Consider the following 18520-nt stretch of genomic DNA (forward strand, 5'->3'; position numbering starts at 1 on the left):
CCCCAAATAAGTTTCTCAAAACATTTAGTCCTGGAATGTGGAGTCCGAAACCATTTGAATGATTAATTTTTAACCCAAATGAGTTAATCGTATAGTTATTAAAGTAAAAATAAATAAATACATACATAATTATAACAGCAACAAAAAAAATTATAATGAAAACAGGTACAAAACTACCTCAAATTAAAATATATATATACACATACAGTTTTATATGACGTAGTTTTGTACCAGTTTTCATTATGAGTGGTTATAATTATTGTTATTTCTTTAGAAGTATTTTTTATATATATATATATATATATATATATATATATATATATATATATATATATATATATATATATATATAAATGTCTGCAATCCAATGAAATGGACTGCAGTGCTGACTTAACTGGTTTGGGCAATACAAAACAAATATCTTATATTGGGCTTCTCAATTTAGTTTTTTTTTGACACCTCTACACATTATCATTGAAAATTACAAACAGCACCTTTAAAATGTTTACTATTGTTCTTGATGCTTTTGGTGGATATTATGCAGCATTTTTCATTATTTTGATCCTTGTTCACAAATAATACTATCAAACTGCATTCTGTATATGATTAGCACACTGTATTGCTCAGTGTTTTCATATATTGAGGTCTGCAATGACATTTTGTTGCATATTAGTCCTTTTTATAACAACTAGCAGGCACTTCTTGAGTTGGAGGCTCGAAGTGCCAGGCTGGCAATGGACTTCACCAAGCAGGTGGAGGCTCTGTGGCAGGCGCCGGCACTAGCGATGTAGTTGGAGGCTAACCGGTGTAGACGCTTGCTCCCAAAAGTGTTATAATGGCCAGGCATGACCTGGTCAATCTCCTCCTTATCGACCATCTCAATCAGCCTTTCACTGCTCCGAATGTAGTCGCTGATCCGGCTGTACGGAAGCCAATCAATCATGGAACCATCATAGACCACGTCTCCACTGAACAGCATTTTGTTCTCCTTGTCATGGAGACAAATGCTGCCTCTGGAATGGCCCGGCATGTGGAGAACATTAAGCTGTCTGTCCCCAAGGTTGATAACGTCGCCTGGAGAAGGAGGAAAGGAAGGAAATGTGGGAACTGGATATTGTCACTGCATTGCAGCACTGACACAGCAGAAGCTGTATCGACTGATGCGCAAGTTATGAAACAGAAGGATTTGTGAGGCACGTTATGTAGAAGTAAGGGTTAGTTTAGAATCAGTAATGGAGAGTGATTACAGCTACCTAATGTCTTTAACCCTTGTAAATGGTTGTGGATGTTTAAAGGGCATAGAAATAATTCACAAATTGTACACAAATCTTTTCCACAACAGATTTCCACGACATTTGCAGTCAATCACTGGATTGTTTTATTTTGCCTGCATTCACAAAGTGTACTGCTTTTAAACTATAACTAAATTAAACTTTATATATGCTTAATCAAACATGTGTAATACAACACAATACTCACTACAGACATTCTTTGTGCCATCTTAAGACTTAAAGATTCACTGGGGTGAAGAAAACAGGTCTATTTTGTCCACTGACTGAACATCTATTTATATGCAGTAGTACAACTTACTGCAATACAGTCCATTCACAGAGAATCATGGGGAGGAGGTCATGTGTCATTTACTCAGAGCCTTACTCTGATTCTGTTTCTGCCAAAAGTCCACTATAATGGTGTATTTCCACCATCAAAGAGATTATGAAACCACATTAGACAGTGAGCTTGCTTTTCACTAACCACTGACATGCCTCTGGTGAGTCAATCATGATCCGATTTGTGTCGATCTTTCTAAGATATTATGCAAGGCTGCCCAGAATGAAGTCATGCACTTCAGTACATTGTACAGTCTGGAGTAACTTATACAATAGTGTGTGTATGTGTATGTGTGTGTATATATATATATATATATATATATATATATATATATATATATATATATATATATATATATATATATATATATATATATATATATATATATATACATACATACACTATTGTATAAGTTACTCCAGACTGTACAATCTATCTATCTATCTATCTATATATATATATATATATATATATATATATATATATATATATATATATATATATATATATATATATATATATGCGTGCGTGTGTAATATGCATGTATGTTTACACACACACTTTTAGGCCTACATGCATTATAATGACATTATAATCGTGCAAACAGTGTAACAGCCCACCTTCTTGTAATATATGTGTTGGCGTAACCGCCTTCACTCTGTACTGTCTTGCTCGCCATCCAGGCGCTGGATCCTCCACGATCTCGCGGTCAGATAACCATGTCACGGTCTCGAAGTTGTCACCGTTAGCCAGAGCATCCACCTCTGCCTTGTGCACGCCCACCTGTTGAAACTGATGCAGCCCACCCGAATGATCAAAATGCACGTGCGTGCCTATGGCCAAGACCGGGTTCTTGCGCTTCGAATCTTCCCCTAGCAGTCCTTTACTGCTGATGTACTCAGGCAGACTCCGTAAACCCAGCCCGGTATCTATGACCACGTCCTGATGGGACCCGCGTACGAGCCAGATATTCGCCCTGTTCCCCGATTCATAAAACCGCTCCTGGATCCAAAACACTCCGTTTTCCAGCGACTTATGCGCGTACCAGTCAGTCGCAGACATCTCCAATACATTCAAGAGGTTATTATTGCATGAAATGTTAAAAGGTATGGCTATTAACCTATAATTTTGGTTTCAAATCCTAGCTGCTGCAGCCGCAGAAAGGACGCTGACACCCTGTTCCGCCAGCGCAGCACGTCATCGAGCGTAACGACCTGACGCACTGGAGAGTCGAAATACTATTGGTCAAAGCGGCAATAGGCACCGCCCAAGTCATACATATGAATGTTCTAAAATACTATTTAATTGCCTAAACAGGTACTCGTTTATATTCGTCCAAAAGCTGTAACAGAGCAAGGTAAGCACTTGCACTTATTATTGTTGCTGCAATGCGTCCGGCTGCCTTAGTGGTGCAGTTTCCAAGACACACTGCGTGTTGCAATTGTTTACTCACCCGTGAATCTTCATTTTTAAAATCATATATACATAATCCATGCTAAAAATATTGTGCGTGTTCTGAAGCAACGTGACAGCCTTTTGTGATGCAAAGACTGATTTTGAAGCAATTTGTCCAAAGATAATCTTCCCCAAATATTACCATTCAGTTAAATAGTGTCGCTTGTTAGATTTGACGTCAGTGAAGCCAAAAACCATTGACGCTCGCCCATCACGTGACACACCACAGCGCAGTGCGTTAACAAAGCCAGTAATTATGTCTAAAAACAACGTCGCTATTTTTTATAACTTCGGCCAATTGATACTTTATCAGCCCTTCCATCGCCAGGAAGTTTAAGGAATATTTGACTGACCAAAATGGCAGGAAAGGGCAGAGGAGTAGCAGCATTCACCTTCAACATAGAGTCCCTGGGTCTCACCAGAGGGTCCATGCCAGAAACTCAGAGAGGGCCATCTCCACTCTTCCCAGTGAGTTTTGTTTTATTTTATTTTATTCTATTTTTCGCCACTTTAAAATCTGCCTTACTTAAGGTCACAGTCATTATCCAGAAAGCCCTGACTTTTGCTTTTTGTAGTTTTAGAGAAGTGCATTACACCTGGGGTATAATTCTGCGCTCCTTTTCAGCAAATTGAATATAAACCAGGGCCTCTAAAAGCTGGAGAGGATGAAGACTATATGAGAGCTTTGAAACAAGAGATGAGAGGACGAATGAAAGACCTCCCATTTAACATAAAACCCCATGCAGGAAAGGGAGGTGAGTAGTAGCTTTTATTTAATTTTGGTAACACATAATACCTATTGCTTCCTACTTGGGGTCTTAGGATTTCATAGATAATCATATTGTAAAAGTAGATGGCTATGAGTGGGAGCACTGAGAGCAATGTTGTGTTTTAACAGTGGCCTCAAGACATTGAACGTATTTAATGCCGTTTAAGTGAAATACTATAACTGATAAGGGATAATTTAACCTTGGAAATAGTTATTTGATTTATTTATTTTATGATGTTACTTACAATTTGAACATCAAGAAATTTTAGTTTTAAAAGAACATGATTATCTGTTTAAAGTGTTTACTAGTTTGCTCACCAGTATAATTCGCAGATGTGGAGAGGTACAAGGAGAAATACGCAAGAGAAATTAAAAGAATTGAAAATGACAACTGGACACCAGGTAACCCAGGAATCACTTAGAAGTACCGTTTTAAAAATTGGCTGATTTCAGACAAATTATAAACTTGCTTTGTAGATTGGAACAATCTTCCGAAGGAGCTAAAGCCACAAAAAAAGATTGTTCGGAAGAAAAGGGGTAAATTTCACTAAACGATTCAATTACTATTTAATCAAAGAACACTTTTGAACAACCTGCGTATAATTTTAATATTTACAGATGCTAAGAAAATGTCGAAGATCTCAAGTAAGGACAAGGAGGCAGTGCTGAATAAACTTGATGTAGGATCATGTTATAGGTCATTGCATACTAAATTATTGAATAAACTAGATTATAAATATGTTTGGAATGTGCTGTTGTCTGACTTGCACTTGTTTTTCAGGAGCTAGAAAAGAAGGGAGATGCAAAATCTGATGAGGAGGAAGAAGCGGGGGGAGCGAAGAAAGAAGATGATGAGGAAGGGGAGGAAGTAGAAATTGAAGGAGAATTCGATGAAGAGCTTGAAGAGGTAAATCTTCTATTAATACCAGTATTTTTTTCAGGAAACAGCATCTGTAGCATGTTATATAGCAGTAACATTTGAACCAATCAGACACAAACTATTTGCTATATTTAGCCCTTTACCCAAATAAAAATAAAAGCGCCAACTAGGAGGGTCTGGGGACCCTTCTCCTGAAATGCATCTCAGAAGCCAGAACAGGCCTTTGGTTCCCAGGCAATCAACTGATAACACTGGTTTATTGCTTTAAAAGAATGTGGACAAAGCAACTCTAACTGGAAAAACACCTAATGTCCTCAACAATGTTTTATTTTTTTTTTTACTTTAATCACAGGAAAACCTTTCTTTTGAATGAGGATCATTCAGGTTATTGTGTATATTGTCTCTTGGTATTGTATACCGTTTTATGCTTGTCTATAATAGATCACTAGTTAATACCACATAACCTTAGCCATGTTTGCTCTCTATAACTTGTATTCATGTTATCTAATTAAGAGCACATGTTGATACCTATGCTACTAGGTGTTCAAAGAATCTTTACTAATTTCTATATCAACCTCCAATCCAGTGCATTTGCAAATTACTTTCTGTCCCTCCGACGAATGGCCCCTCCCTGTACTTTCCTTCGAGAAACCATTGGCTCTTCAGGACCTAAGAGGTGTAATCTCTGCAGGCTTTAAAAGGCCTCACTTCTGTGACCCGCCTCAGTCTTCCATTTTTCTGGTGTCTTCCACGTCTCATTACTTCTCCTCTTCTTAAAGTGGTGCCCCTGCCCCTTGCGGGCCGGACAGCTCCAGCTGCTGTTCTGTTAGACACTGGGAAGATGAAAATTTGAGCACCTCTGCAACATCTTTTAGCTCTTTTCTCCTTCTACCTGGAAAGAAACTCCCCAATTATCAGAGTCAGGATATCTTTGGAACTCACTGAAACCCAGAAGAACGTGATTTGCAAGTCCAAAAACTGTAGAAACCATCCAGATTTTCACCCGAAACCTTCACGTACGAGGCAATGCAAGTATCGTACATTTAACTAATCAGAGGTTTACTATTGGTTCTAGACCTCGTTATAAACCGCACTGATGGTTAACTGACTTTTTATGATCACACCAGTCTTGTGATTTTAAAACCACTAAATGTGTCTGCAAAGCTAATTACTTCTGAAATGGGGTAGGAATTTTACTAATGCAAGCATTTAGAACACCCCCCTCTTTTCACTTGTCCTTTAGCTTGTAAAACATGATACAGTTTTCTTACTTGCTAATGTCTTTTATCTAATGCACCTGCCGTTCAGGTGTGTGTGGCATTTTATTTATCTTCCTGTGGTATTTATTCACATACCTTTTTATGGCATTCTTTGTCACATAATCAGTCAAGTGCGCACCCAAGTACCTGTGTATCTAACATGGTTCAGTTACTCCTGAAAACTTTCAGTGCAACTGTTTTGACAGTACAATATTTTACCACATCACAATCATGTTTGAACAATCAATAACAAATGTACTTACAATTCCGGAGCACTAAAAGCACATGACCAAACTTTTTTTCTTTCTCCCCACAGGAAAATGACTATATAGCAAACTACTTTGAAGACGGTGATGATTACGGGGGAGGAAGTGATGAGAACATGGATGAAGCCACTTATTAGCAAAAACAAAGAAAAGTACTTAATTAAAAAGAAAAACCATGATAAATCATGCACAAGAAGTAATGCATCAATGCACTATAAAAAGCACTTGATTTAGTTTGATACACTTCATGTCTACAAAGAGCGGCGTTTGATCGTTATATAAATAAAACTCAATTATATAGATAATTGTCTAAACTGGTATCACATAAGCTAAATGATTATACTATTTAAATGCTTAAAAATAATTAGGAAATTCAGATACTAAAATAGAATTCCTTTATTTTCAACCTGCATCTACAGGATGAAGGCACATACTGTTCAAATGTCAATCAGTGTACTCCATGTTTCATAGAAATTTTTACATCTCTGCTACTTCAATGGAATCAAACATACGAGTATTTTACAAATTGTCCTCCTGTGCTCTTGCTAGAAGAAAAACAGGAATCCATTACGGTTCCATTAAGTTTTGTTTTTCTTTTTTACAAGCAAAGTTTAAAAATTTAAAACCAGAAACTCTTTGTAACCATCACTTGCAATACTGAATCTGGATTCTACATTTTCTAAAATAAATTACCATGTTTATTTCCCTGACAACCAGACAGTGGCAGCAAATATCTTAAACAATATATCAGCTGTTTGCCATTGATGCAAACTATGAGCTTAATAGAGGTACAGAGATATACACTGGCTCATGAGTGACACACACACACAACATAACCAGCAATCAACTGTGCAAAATGCATCAAAGAAAAATGCTGACAGGACTAGAATCATTTCGTGATTACTCGATCCTCTCACGTGTTTTAGTTCATTTCATTTTTAAAATGTGGTTCCATTTATACCTTTCATTAATGCCTCCAAATCAATTCCCTGGTGATTTAAGTGCCCCTTTATGTCTCCTCTTCATGCGTCACAAAATGTTGTTGTTTAGGAGCAGGATGTAGATGAGAGGCAGCACTGGTCCGTAGTAACCCATGAGGCTCAGCAGCAGCTGCCTGTGTTGGTCCAGGCCTAATGGAGTCAATGGTAGTATGGTGGCTAACATCCGCTTTCATTAAAACTTCATAGTACAACAAGTAAAAAACAGGTGTAACTATGCCCACCACCAACATGATAGCAACTGCGGTCCACCATCTCATTCCCCAGTCAGCACCGTAGTATGGGTCTTTCTTTTGGGCTGGTCTACGCTCGGGGTCTCCCAAAAGCGGTTGCTCCAGCGAGGACACAACCTCGCTCAGACTGCTCCTGGAAGGAGCAGATGATTTGACAAGAAGCTGAATGTCTTTGTCCTTCTCCTGCAGGAAGCACTCCACGCTGTCCACAGACGAAGAAGAGGACGAGGAATCTAAAGAAGGTCCGGAAATTGGGATCTCTGAGATTCTACGCGTGTCGCCGGGTGAGCTGCTTTTGTGGGGAGCGGTGTTGTGAGTTTCTGTGAATGAGCTGAACTTTCTCACAGGGATTCTTATGGAACGCAGCGCAAAGAAGTCCTGCTCAGTTAGTAGATTGTTGGCTCGCTTTATGTCTGCAACCTGAGGTTGAGACAAGAATGACAATCAGTACAAGCAGTTCCAGCCCTGATGACAACAACCTTACTTACGTTATATATATTTTGATAGCATTTCTGACATGTAAAAACAAAGTAGTCCTGCTAAGAAACTGGTAATGGGGAAAATACAGAGCTAGTTGTGTCCTAAACAAGATCAGGAAGAACCTGTTTTTATAAGGTGTAATATGAAGCATAGATCTGTTTACATCAACAAGGCAACATGACTTGTGAATTCAGTTTGTGGGCTGTCACAGGTGTGTCTATAACACCTTACATCAGCTTTTAATGTAGCTTGTTCAATCAGAATTTAAGAGTTAAGAATTAAATGAAAAGAACAACTTTGCTGAAACTAAAAATTATTAAAAGGATTTTCCACATACTGTACATTATCGTTTCTCCTCTAAGCCTTGCCTTCTAAAACGGTTCGATTTGTCCAAAAAATAAGCATTTGCTGAATCCAGTGGGGACATAGTTACTGATTATCATGACTTGGTACTGTTCTGTTACGTGTTGCATTGCGCCTTTTAAACACTATGTCTGCATTCATGATCGATGAAACAGCAAACATCAACACTAACATTACCCTTCACTGCTCAAAACACGCATTTGAATAGTAAGTAGCAGGCTCGTTTAATAAGAAAACATAACTTAAAAGGTTGTAAATCAGACTGTCTTCACAGAATTGGAATTGCCCTACTTTATAGACTGCATAGCCAGCTACCATAAGTTACTCTGTAGATTTTAGGAATCAGTTCTCTGCAAATGCACTGAATACACTCTAATATCTGGGTTGAGTTTTTCGGGAACAGTGTTGTTAATACAACTTGGCCACTAATTGTAGTTATGTTATTGTTTGGAAGCACAAAGTAGTTTCACTTTCACAATGAAACACAATCTCCTGAACATGCCATCCACAGCAACACTATGGTGAGAAGAACAGTTCTGCCTTCTTTCTTTGCAGAAACATTTGGGTGGTGTCGTTTTAGGAGGTGTGGACAAGTCATAACTTTTATATAGGTGGAACAGTATGAGAACAATAATATTGCCGTTAATACAAATTTAACCGAATTACATTTGGGTCTACATCCGATTATTATGCCTGTTTTTATTCAGAATAGAACTTTCTATTCAAACTGCATTCAGGAGTAATGATTGAAATTATGTTAGCATGGAAAGATCATATTGATGCTCTCTGTAAAAGGACAAAGAATCTATTATCTTCGCTGTCTAAAGTCACTTGGAGTAAGAAAGCAGATTCTTCTGTTGTTCTTTATGAATGATAATGAGTGTACTGCAATAATGCAATTCCATTTGGCACAGGAGTTTTACTGGGTTGCTAAAAGCAAAGTTGTTCAATCACTTAAAAATTTGCTCAAAGATTGTAGGTCAGCCCTTGAGAGGCTATATGATTCAGCTTGTGGTAATTTGTTAAGACTGGCTAATAATAGTTTCTGATCCTAATCACATCCTGCATAATGTGTTTCAATTATTACCATAAAACCAGTTTTTAAAAAAAGTATTGTGAGTGAATTATATATATGGTGTAATTGTAGTAGGTACAATGTAGTGTTTAAGTGAAGGTGTCTTGTTCTGGTGTGGATGAATCTATGTTGTTGTTTAAAGGATGTTGATTGTTTATAAACATGAATATTATTAAGCAAGAAAAATTTCAGACCTGCCTGACAATAAAGTGCTATATCATATCAATAGTTTGTTTTAGGACCTTACAGCATTATGATCTCCTAATGCTGAGGTTTCAGTGTCTTTGCTACGATTCTGTGTTATGACACCGGTAGAACCCTTGCTATCTATGAAGAGTCAGAAAGCTCTCAGTCCTCATCAAAAATATCTTCATTTGTGTTGTGAAGATGAACAAAGTTCTTGCAGGTTGGGAACAAAATGAGTAATTAATGACACAATTTTTCATTTTTGGACTAAAAGTATACCTTTGAAACTTACATTTTAGATTATATTAGTAAAAGTATTACATTCACATAAGATTTTACGGTCATGCTTGTTGCACTTCTATAAACATACTGAAACAGAAAAACAACAAGGGAACTCTGACTTACAGTACAGAAATATTGCAGAGAAATACTGATCAGCGTATCTCCCTCTTTTATGTCCCGTATCAAGTAGACAATATCGTCCTTGCGATCTGTAGATGTGCTTCTGCGATGCCTTTCCCTGCCTCTGGAACGCAGCTCAAAGGTCTCTCCATCCTCCTCTGAGTAGTCAGTCTCTGAGTTATTTCCAAAAGCAGATATGTAACCTCCTGTGGGTGGTTGCACTGTGGTTGCAAACTGAAAACCATTGTGCTGGTTCCTTCCAGTCATTTTTCACTGTAAAAAGAACAAAAGACAGATGAATGAAGTTGCTGGACATGCGAGGTTATTTGGAAATAGCTGAGGTTAAGAAAAACTAGTTACGAATGTGTATCTTAGTGCACTACTGTAGGCTTAAGTTACTCTGCACTGTATAACAGCTAACACTGCTGATAAGACCAAATTCAACCTTGGCCGAGGCTGACGGGAGCTATTTTCAGAGTTTTCACTATCTAATTTGTTGAAACAGCAAAAATATTAACTAGTTTTTCACATGAACTGGATTTCTTACGTGGCCTGGCACTCTCAGGTAGCACTGACTAGCAGCTACACGCGAATTAGCACGTAAACATTACATCAAAAGATTAACATACACGTTTTATATTCAATAAACTAACAAATACATCTGACCAAGCAGCTTTACAACACACAAAATAAACGCTAAACGGCGTTGAGTATTGAATAAAGTCACTTAGGTCTACAAAAGTAAAAGCTAATTGGCTCAGCTAACAAGTTAGCATTTTATTTTAGCCAGCGTCACGCAACACAACTTTAATATCCCATTTGAATGAAAAAAATACATGCCTGTTAGAATACAAAATAATACCGCAATTCCTGTAAACACATCACGCTGTGATTAAACAATACTTAACGCTTTGAAATCCTCTTTAGCAAACAGGGATCTCGTGCTAATGATGCTAACCAAACTTTCTATCAACAAACGGTGATTTGCTCTCCGTGTTGATTTCAGGTAATAAGCTAGCGCTCAGTAATCTTCTGTTTGTCATTAAGGCGCGGTTTACCTGAGAAACGAACGTGGTCCCCTTGACTTTAGTGATTATGGCATTCTCCAGTTTCCGCTATGAGCCTCATTACTTCAGCTGCTGGATTACTGGAGACAGACCCAGAAGCCACGTCAACAACACAGACAGCGTGAGCACGCGCTGACATCATACACAGCGCTCCGCGTTTCCCTTACGTCATCAACCGATTGCATCTATGCAACTATTTATTATTATTAGTAGTAGTAGTAGTAGTAGTATTGTTATCTGATTCACAAATGAGCACGGGTTAATGATATTGAGATTACTGGTTGTTATATCGAAATTATTTCACTGATCATTTTATGTCACTTATGTCAACACGCCTATGTTTAGCAGTGGTTTCATTGAAAAACAACAACAACAACAACCAAAAAGCAAAATTGAAAAATAGATTCAACAAATGAGCAGCTCTGGTCAGTTAATGATAGCTTGCTGAGTTTTCACCTGCGATTGTTATATCAGAATCAATTGTTTTATTCTCAGCTGAGATTTGGGTCTTAGCATGATTGTATGTCTCAACATTACTGATCATAAGCCACGCCTATGTCAAGGGTTAAGCAGTGGTTTACATTTGAAAAAGCAACCTGAGCCAACCACGCGAAACAACCTAACATCAGTGTAGCAATGCACTAAAAACAGAAGAGCAGCATAATAACATTTGATCAGAAACCTCTGCAAACGTTTTCCAAGAAACCACCAAAAATATTTCAACAACTATGTTGCAATGTGCTAAAAACATCTGCAATCAATGCACGGATAGTCCACAACAAAATCCAAACAACCACGTAATGTGCTAAAACATACTTTACAAGCTTAAACGCCGTAACCGTTTACAGTATTTACATACGAACTGTAGGTCTCACTATAATGCCTGTAGTATTTGAGCTGTTCTTTAAGGGTCCTTTGGAAGAGGCTCTTTTCGGATGTCCAGATGAACCTGAGGAGTGAAGCGTTTTCTACCGGTTGTAGAGAAGCTCTCAGTGATGAGCACACGTCCCTCAGGATGCTCCAGTCTCCACCAAAGCAGGAAAGTTTAGTGTATCCCACAGATGCGCTTTAGCAGTAATCAAGGCTTCACTGTAACAAGTTATCTACTCAGGTAAACATTATATATATATATATATATATATATATATATATATATAGGGTATATATATATGATATATATATATATATATAGTCCAGATGCAAAAGCCTCTAAGTACATCTGATGTTTTTCTTTAAAATTGTCTTTTCTTTCTCTGCTGTTATGTAAGTACTGGTAGGCTTCTTATGAATGGGTTGAGACTAGGATATCTCATTTGTTATGTATATCTTTGTGTGTGTGTGTGTGTGTGTGTGTGTGTGTGTGGGCATACAAATATGTACAGATCTCACATTAGCAGAGACCCTATCAAATTATTTTTATTTTATTATTTAGTTATAGTTTATTATTTAGCAGTTGTTCATACATAATAAAACCATCATCACTAAGCTTTTAATAAGACCCAGACGATCTACATCAGAACTGTCATAAAGGCTAGTTTCCAATATGTTTACATAATGTGCAGTATTAATGTACTGTATAAATAAGCCCAATAAAGTCTTCTAGGAATCCATACTCTGGTCTTTTTGGATCTAACAGCATCCAAAATGTTATGGTGTTGCTAGAGGATGAGAGCACTGAGAAGAGCCTGGTTCCCACAGTGAAGTTCAGTGGTAGTAAAGCTGTTATATAGGGATGTACTCTATTAGTGCTGAACATGTGAGGGATCTGTGCTTTTTTTAATGCTGTCATTAATTCACAAACCACTGTGGGATGTAATACAATTACTAGAAACAGAAGATGCAAGTTTCTCCTGTTATTGGTTTTTTTCCCCCCCCAACATGATGATGTTATGCATTAGGTCTGGGCGATTTTGCAAAAAAAAAAAAAAAAAAAAAAAAAAAATCCTCTAATTAATCCTCTGGTTTGAATTGTATGTTCAGAAACAATAGGCCACAGTGAAAATGTTTTAAAAATGTTCAACATTTAATGTAATTCAAATTCAAAATGACAAAAACTGCTCACTTAAATATATCTGCACGATATGAAACAGTTACAGTTCTCTCTATTTTTACTTTTAATTATTTAATTTTCTGTTTTTGTTCGCGGCATATTTTGCCCTTTCCTCTGCACTGGAAGGCCCGTCACCAAGTCAGATTCTTAGTTTGTGTAACCATACTTGGACTACTGATAATAAAAGTTCTGTGAAAACAATGAACAGCAGCTTTTAGTCTGTCACACTGACGCAAACATTAAACGCCAGACATAAAGTAGCGGTTTCTCACGCGCTCTTTTTATTCGATTGCGCCGCTTTTCCACAGTTCTTTTCTCTCTAAACACCGGCGCACGCGTCCGTCGCAGCGTCTCGTACGCTTAAAAAGCGCTCAAGTTAAGAGAAGTTCAACTTCCATCGCCTTGCATGTTTTTCTATTCCTCTGCCCGCTTCGCGTCTTTATCGACTCGAAAGCGCGTTCTGTGTGAATTCATCTGTCAACCGTGAGAGGTTAAGCAAGTGTGGCGTCGTTCTTTACATTTATATCCAAAATTGCAATTCCTCGATTGAAAGAAAATGTCGCGTAATGACTAACGATTAAATCGCCCAGCCTTAATACGCATTCTCTCGGGTAAAAATCATTTAGTGGACATGTATTTCACCCGATCTTTACGCACCTGTTGTGGAACACTTTCCATTAAATACCATGGCAGCTGAAGAGGTCATCCTTCTGTAATTAAATATGTTTGCCAAGAAGGGTCAGGACACTAGAATAGTATACATTTGTTAAGTATGTTTATTGAATTTACATGAACCTTTTTACTATTAATAGTATTAGTGATCATTAAGAACGTACACGTTTTAACGCGTTCGTCTTAAAATACACCATATAGTAAATCGAGGCTGATTTATTAAAGCGCCTAGTGAAAGTCTTTTCTAATCACGGGCGTATGAATCGTTTGTGGGAATCATCGGAGAGCTGCAGTGTAGCGGTGCGCCACAGGTTGATTTTAGAAACGGCGTTTGCCAGCCTCCCCAAATAGCCTCTCCGCCTGAGGAAGACAGATCGCTGGGTGGAGCTGTTCCCTCGATCTGTCAAGCCCGGAGGTTAATGAGATTAGCACATCCCTGCCTAGACAAGACAAGGGCTCTACCCAAGTCCACTAGTTCAGACGGGACAAGCGCCTAACGGACTGCATGGCAGCGCACGTCGAGCTTTACGCGCACCCGCACCCGCACCGCATGGACTGGAGAATCCACGCAGCGCCCTGCAAGAAAACCCTCTCTCACTCAAACTGATCGAGCTGTTCGAGAACAACTTCTGTCCAGGAACGGTGGAAGCGCAGCGCGACGGTCACGATGCATTTATCATCTCATTGACGGACACAGCGCTGACCGGTTTAATTTAGCCCGGACCTTTCGTCGTTTGCCTCGGAGTGTTAAAACAAAGTGTTAGGTGAGTAACTTACGCTTCTCCTTACACGTCCTTGCAACTTGTTTTGCGCAACAATTTGGAGAAATACTGGCTACCCCGTTCAGCGCGACACAAGGACTTCAAAGCGTAACGGTCAGTTTACAACAGTTCAGTCTAAACGAGATTTATACATTCGCCGTTTCTTTTTTTAAACCCGATGGAAGTTTAATAAGCCGTTTCTTACAATAGCCAAAACATTCAATCCGAACTGTGTTTAAGACGTTGTTTGTGTGACAGCGTTTGCTTCGGCTGCGCGGTCGCAACGCGCTGCTCTTTAAACTCTAGCCGACACTTTTCTTGCGCCTCCAGCCAATCAAGACAGATTTTTGGTTTGGTAGCCTTTTCTCCCTCCCGCGATAATAAACACATCAGATGGAATCGTTAAAGATGTTCACGTTTAATCGATTCATATCGGTTGCGGATGAGAGGCCATTCTCCTGCGCTTCCATGGTTACCGCGAGGGTCTTCAGCGCGCTTTGTGTCTCTCCTCCCGCTCCCATTGAGATAAAACAACAGTCTGCGGGGCTCCTCCCCGCTCGGGGGCTTTGAGACGGGACGCGCTCGCGAAGCCCCCTGTCACCCAAAACTCAAACTGTGATTTCTCCTCTCCATCACTATAAGTGATATGAAGGCCTTTCTCACTTTAGGGTCCCTATTCGTGCGTGTAGATAACAGTCCTGCTTCTGAAATGTTTTCCGGTGCTAATCATTAATAATCATTTAAATTATAAAAATAATTTCAATAATAAAACTCGAAACCGGTTACTTTTGGATTATAATTATTACATGTAAATCTTTAGAGCAAGAATGATCGTGTAGAGTTTTGACTAAAATACAGATGTTGCTTGATATGTAACAATTAATATGCTTAAAATATGTTTAATTAAGCATATGTTACATTAAATAGTTTCTTACTACCCGCAATGGCCAATATTGTAGTTATTGTAAAAAAAAAAAAAAAAAAAAAAAAAGACATATTCAGCATGGTTTTATCCAGTTTTTCTTCTGTTTTATTGACATCTTTGGTTGTCTGTTTTATACTGTTTCGTGTTTAATTCATTAGGGGCGCCCTTTATCTACTGAATAGATGCACTGTGGACTCAATGGATTGAATGATCTTCTCGCACCCCCCTTACACAGCTTCAGTCGAGCATCATTCAGTGCATGTGATTCACGGCTGGGTGTAACATTTGCAGCGGTAGCCCCTGTTTTTGTACCTCCCCTTAAATAGGGCCTTACATGTTGAAAAAACAGAGAGGATGTAATATAAACACTAAATCTATTGAGATGTGCGAAAGCTCGGAGCTCTCTGTGATTGATGCCGCAAGGAAACGGACCACACAGGGTCCTGCGTGATGAGACAGGTGGACTTAAGACAAAAGAATAAACATTAAAGCCCTTACCAAACAACCCTGTCTAAGTCTGGTTTTATGGCGATCGCTCTGCTGCTGCGGCAGGGAAACGTGTATTAATTGTGGTTTTTTTCAGTAAAGAGCCTTGTTGTCCTAATTGTTTTCTCAGTGGCTCTTTCGTACCGCACTCTCCCTTTGTACTTCACCGGCTGAGTCTGTTCATTAACAAAAAAAAGCTGTCTCTTGCATATGTCCGAGAACAACTGTGTCGGGCAGATTTTCTTGAGGCCGTGTTTTATTGTAAACCAGTTCGCATGTATGTGTAGGACATACTGTATGAAATACGCACACTTATATGATAATAAATCGAGACGTATTTAATAATGAAAAAAATATAATGCAATTTAGTATGATCCCCATTTTTTCAGTGTATTTTGATTAAGTGCAGGTCAGAATAATAAGTCTGTGGTGCATAATTATATCTGTGATGTTGAATGGGCATGGAGCAGTATTTCACTAACATTTGCACAATTTGTTTTCACAAAAGTTATTGGAAACATTAAAGTAGACACTGCATTAAAGCAGACGTACTTGCATTTATTATGTTTAATGTGTATATAAATCAAAAGGGGGATTCTCGTTTTTTGAGCCATATGGCATTTGGCAAATGCAAAGTCCTCAGTAAGACCATTATATTATATTATATTATATTATATTATATTATATTATATTATATTATATTATATTATATTATATTATAGTGATTGCACAAAGAATTGTAATTGTTTCTGTTGATCCAAAAAATCTTTTGCATTTCCAAATTTAACATAAAGCACAGTGATATACTGATAATGCTTAAATACTTAAAATAAAATACTTAACAAAAGTAGCTTTCATTAGTTAAATGGTGGATTCAGAGGTCATTCTTGTAAAATCATAACATACTCGTATTGCTGGAGCTGAAACAAAACTACCTGCTCATTTTCCAGTATGCAATGTGTGTTTAATATTTTGGAGATTTAGAGTTTTGCCAAAGTATGTGCTTAAATATGGTAGTGGTGTTTTTGGAAGTAAAACTTTCCTATTCGATTTTTTTTTTTTTAAATAGTGAAAAAAAAAAACCCTGAAGCAATCGCTTTTTTTTTTCTTTTCTTAATATATTAGTTTAAATAAATAAAAAAAAGTGCTTTTAAAAAAGTGTTTGTTTGAAACCTGTGCTGTCTATTTAATGTCAGTTTAAAAATCCATTTAGAAACAAAAAAACGTGTGAATAAGAGGCATTTTTTCAAGTTTACATCACTTTTAATCGGTTTTATAATTTCACACCTTCTTAGCAGAATTAACAGGGTTCCCACCAGCCTGGGGCCTCTGCGAAAAACAAAATCCCTACGCATGTCACTGAGCATGTGGAGAAACTGAATTCACTTCTGTAAATGCTACACAAAGACCCCAGACCCAAAGCAGTAAAAAACACAGTGGGAGTATGTCACTGGTTTTCGACGAGTGGGTTGGTAGTTCATTTGCAGACAAGGCTAAATTCAATTTCAATTTTGATAAATGTAGACCACTTGACTCGTAACAATCCGTCACTGTCATACATGTAAAAGTAATACAGAATCATACATTGTGTAATGCTGTTCTCGGTGAGAAACCATTCATCTATTCCAATTTTTGTCTTTTGTTGTGTTGCTTATTTAAACCCCACCTAACCAAGCATTCTGTTCTGTATTATGCAGAATTTGATCATCAAAAGCTCTTTGTTGTGCCATGTAAAGATGTTATTTTGATTATTATTATTTTTCACATTTCTTAGCACCAACTACCAGAGTTTTAGTCAAAGATTTAATTTGTCCAAACATTTTAAAAATTCTATGTCATATATATATATATATATATATATATATATATATATATATATATATATATATATATATATATATATATATATATAATATATTTTTTTCATTAATTTATGTTTTATTGTTTTTATTGTAACTTAAAAGTTTTTTTCAATCATGAATAACTTAGTTTGCTTCACAATGCAGGTAATGTTATATAAAGACCAGTAACTTACCTTTTCCAGTATGTTAATCGGTAAGCGTCTTTAGCAGTACGCTAAAGTACATAATATGCGCATAGTATTTCAGCATCTGTTTATTCTGGAGCTGTAAATGGAAGCATGGCAGGATATTCTGAAGCAATGGTCAAATCCAGCAGCAATCTTGAGGTCTTGTTATTTGTCACGGTCTGCCACAATTGTGCCATGGAGTTTGCTCAAGAGTTTGTCTTTGGTCAACATTCACTTCTCTTTGACCTTTCTGAAATTGATTTTTTTTCTTGTGCTGGTCTACATATGGCTCGTTCTCTCTAGTTTTGCTCTCTCTTTCTCTAAATCTTTTCAAATCAAATTCTCTTGATTTTAACTTACTTTATTTTATTTATTTTTTATTTTATAAGCAAACTCGGTCCTTCAATATTTTTTTTCCTCCAAAATGTTACAAGCTCGATTCCAATTCAAAATGAATATAGCGTGAAAATCCTTAATTCGCTCTGTAACTCTTGCGTGCATTCTCTGTTGCACTTGGTTCTATAGAACAACTTTAAGCATCAAAAGGAAAGCT

General features: G+C 37.5%; 4 protein-coding genes across 4 annotated transcripts in view; 2 read left to right on the plus strand and 2 right to left on the minus strand.

The window, feature by feature from the left end:
• Positions 1 to 365: 365 nt before the first annotated feature.
• On the minus strand, positions 366 to 2791 carry mblac2 (metallo-beta-lactamase domain containing 2). Its single transcript, XM_043240158.1, has 2 exons — positions 2232 to 2791; positions 366 to 1074 (listed from the first exon to the last, which is right to left on the minus strand). Exons 1-2 carry the CDS (start codon positions 2671 to 2673, stop codon positions 689 to 691), a joined length of 828 nt encoding a protein of 275 aa, XP_043096093.1. The 5' UTR covers positions 2674 to 2791; the 3' UTR covers positions 366 to 688.
• Positions 2792 to 2931: 140 nt separating this feature from the next.
• On the plus strand, positions 2932 to 6480 carry polr3g (polymerase (RNA) III (DNA directed) polypeptide G). Its single transcript, XM_043240159.1, has 8 exons — positions 2932 to 2968; positions 3380 to 3534; positions 3692 to 3821; positions 4169 to 4237; positions 4313 to 4372; positions 4454 to 4515; positions 4617 to 4742; positions 6291 to 6480. The coding sequence occupies exons 2-8, from the start codon at positions 3424 to 3426 to the stop codon at positions 6375 to 6377; spliced, it is 645 nt and encodes a 214-aa protein (XP_043096094.1). The 5' UTR covers positions 2932 to 2968; positions 3380 to 3423; the 3' UTR covers positions 6378 to 6480.
• A 141-nt stretch (positions 6481 to 6621) lies between these two features.
• Positions 6622 to 11193, minus strand: lysmd3 (LysM, putative peptidoglycan-binding, domain containing 3). The gene is made up of 3 exons (XM_043240157.1): positions 11036 to 11193; positions 9981 to 10250; positions 6622 to 7891 (listed from the first exon to the last, which is right to left on the minus strand). Exons 2-3 carry the CDS (start codon positions 10242 to 10244, stop codon positions 7250 to 7252), a joined length of 906 nt encoding a protein of 301 aa, XP_043096092.1. The 5' UTR covers positions 10245 to 10250; positions 11036 to 11193; the 3' UTR covers positions 6622 to 7249.
• A 3072-nt stretch (positions 11194 to 14265) lies between these two features.
• Positions 14266 to 18520, plus strand: part of adgrv1 (adhesion G protein-coupled receptor V1) — a 105387-nt gene continuing 101132 nt past the window's right edge. The window contains exon 1 of the mRNA XM_043240614.1: positions 14266 to 14530. The gene's annotated coding sequence lies outside the window, so the exon portion shown is untranslated. The remainder of the gene's footprint in view (positions 14531 to 18520) is intronic.

The sequence above is a fragment of the Puntigrus tetrazona genome, chromosome 5 (assembly GCF_018831695.1).
Source record: "Puntigrus tetrazona isolate hp1 chromosome 5, ASM1883169v1, whole genome shotgun sequence".
Classification (NCBI taxonomy): domain Eukaryota; kingdom Metazoa; phylum Chordata; class Actinopteri; order Cypriniformes; family Cyprinidae; genus Puntigrus; species Puntigrus tetrazona.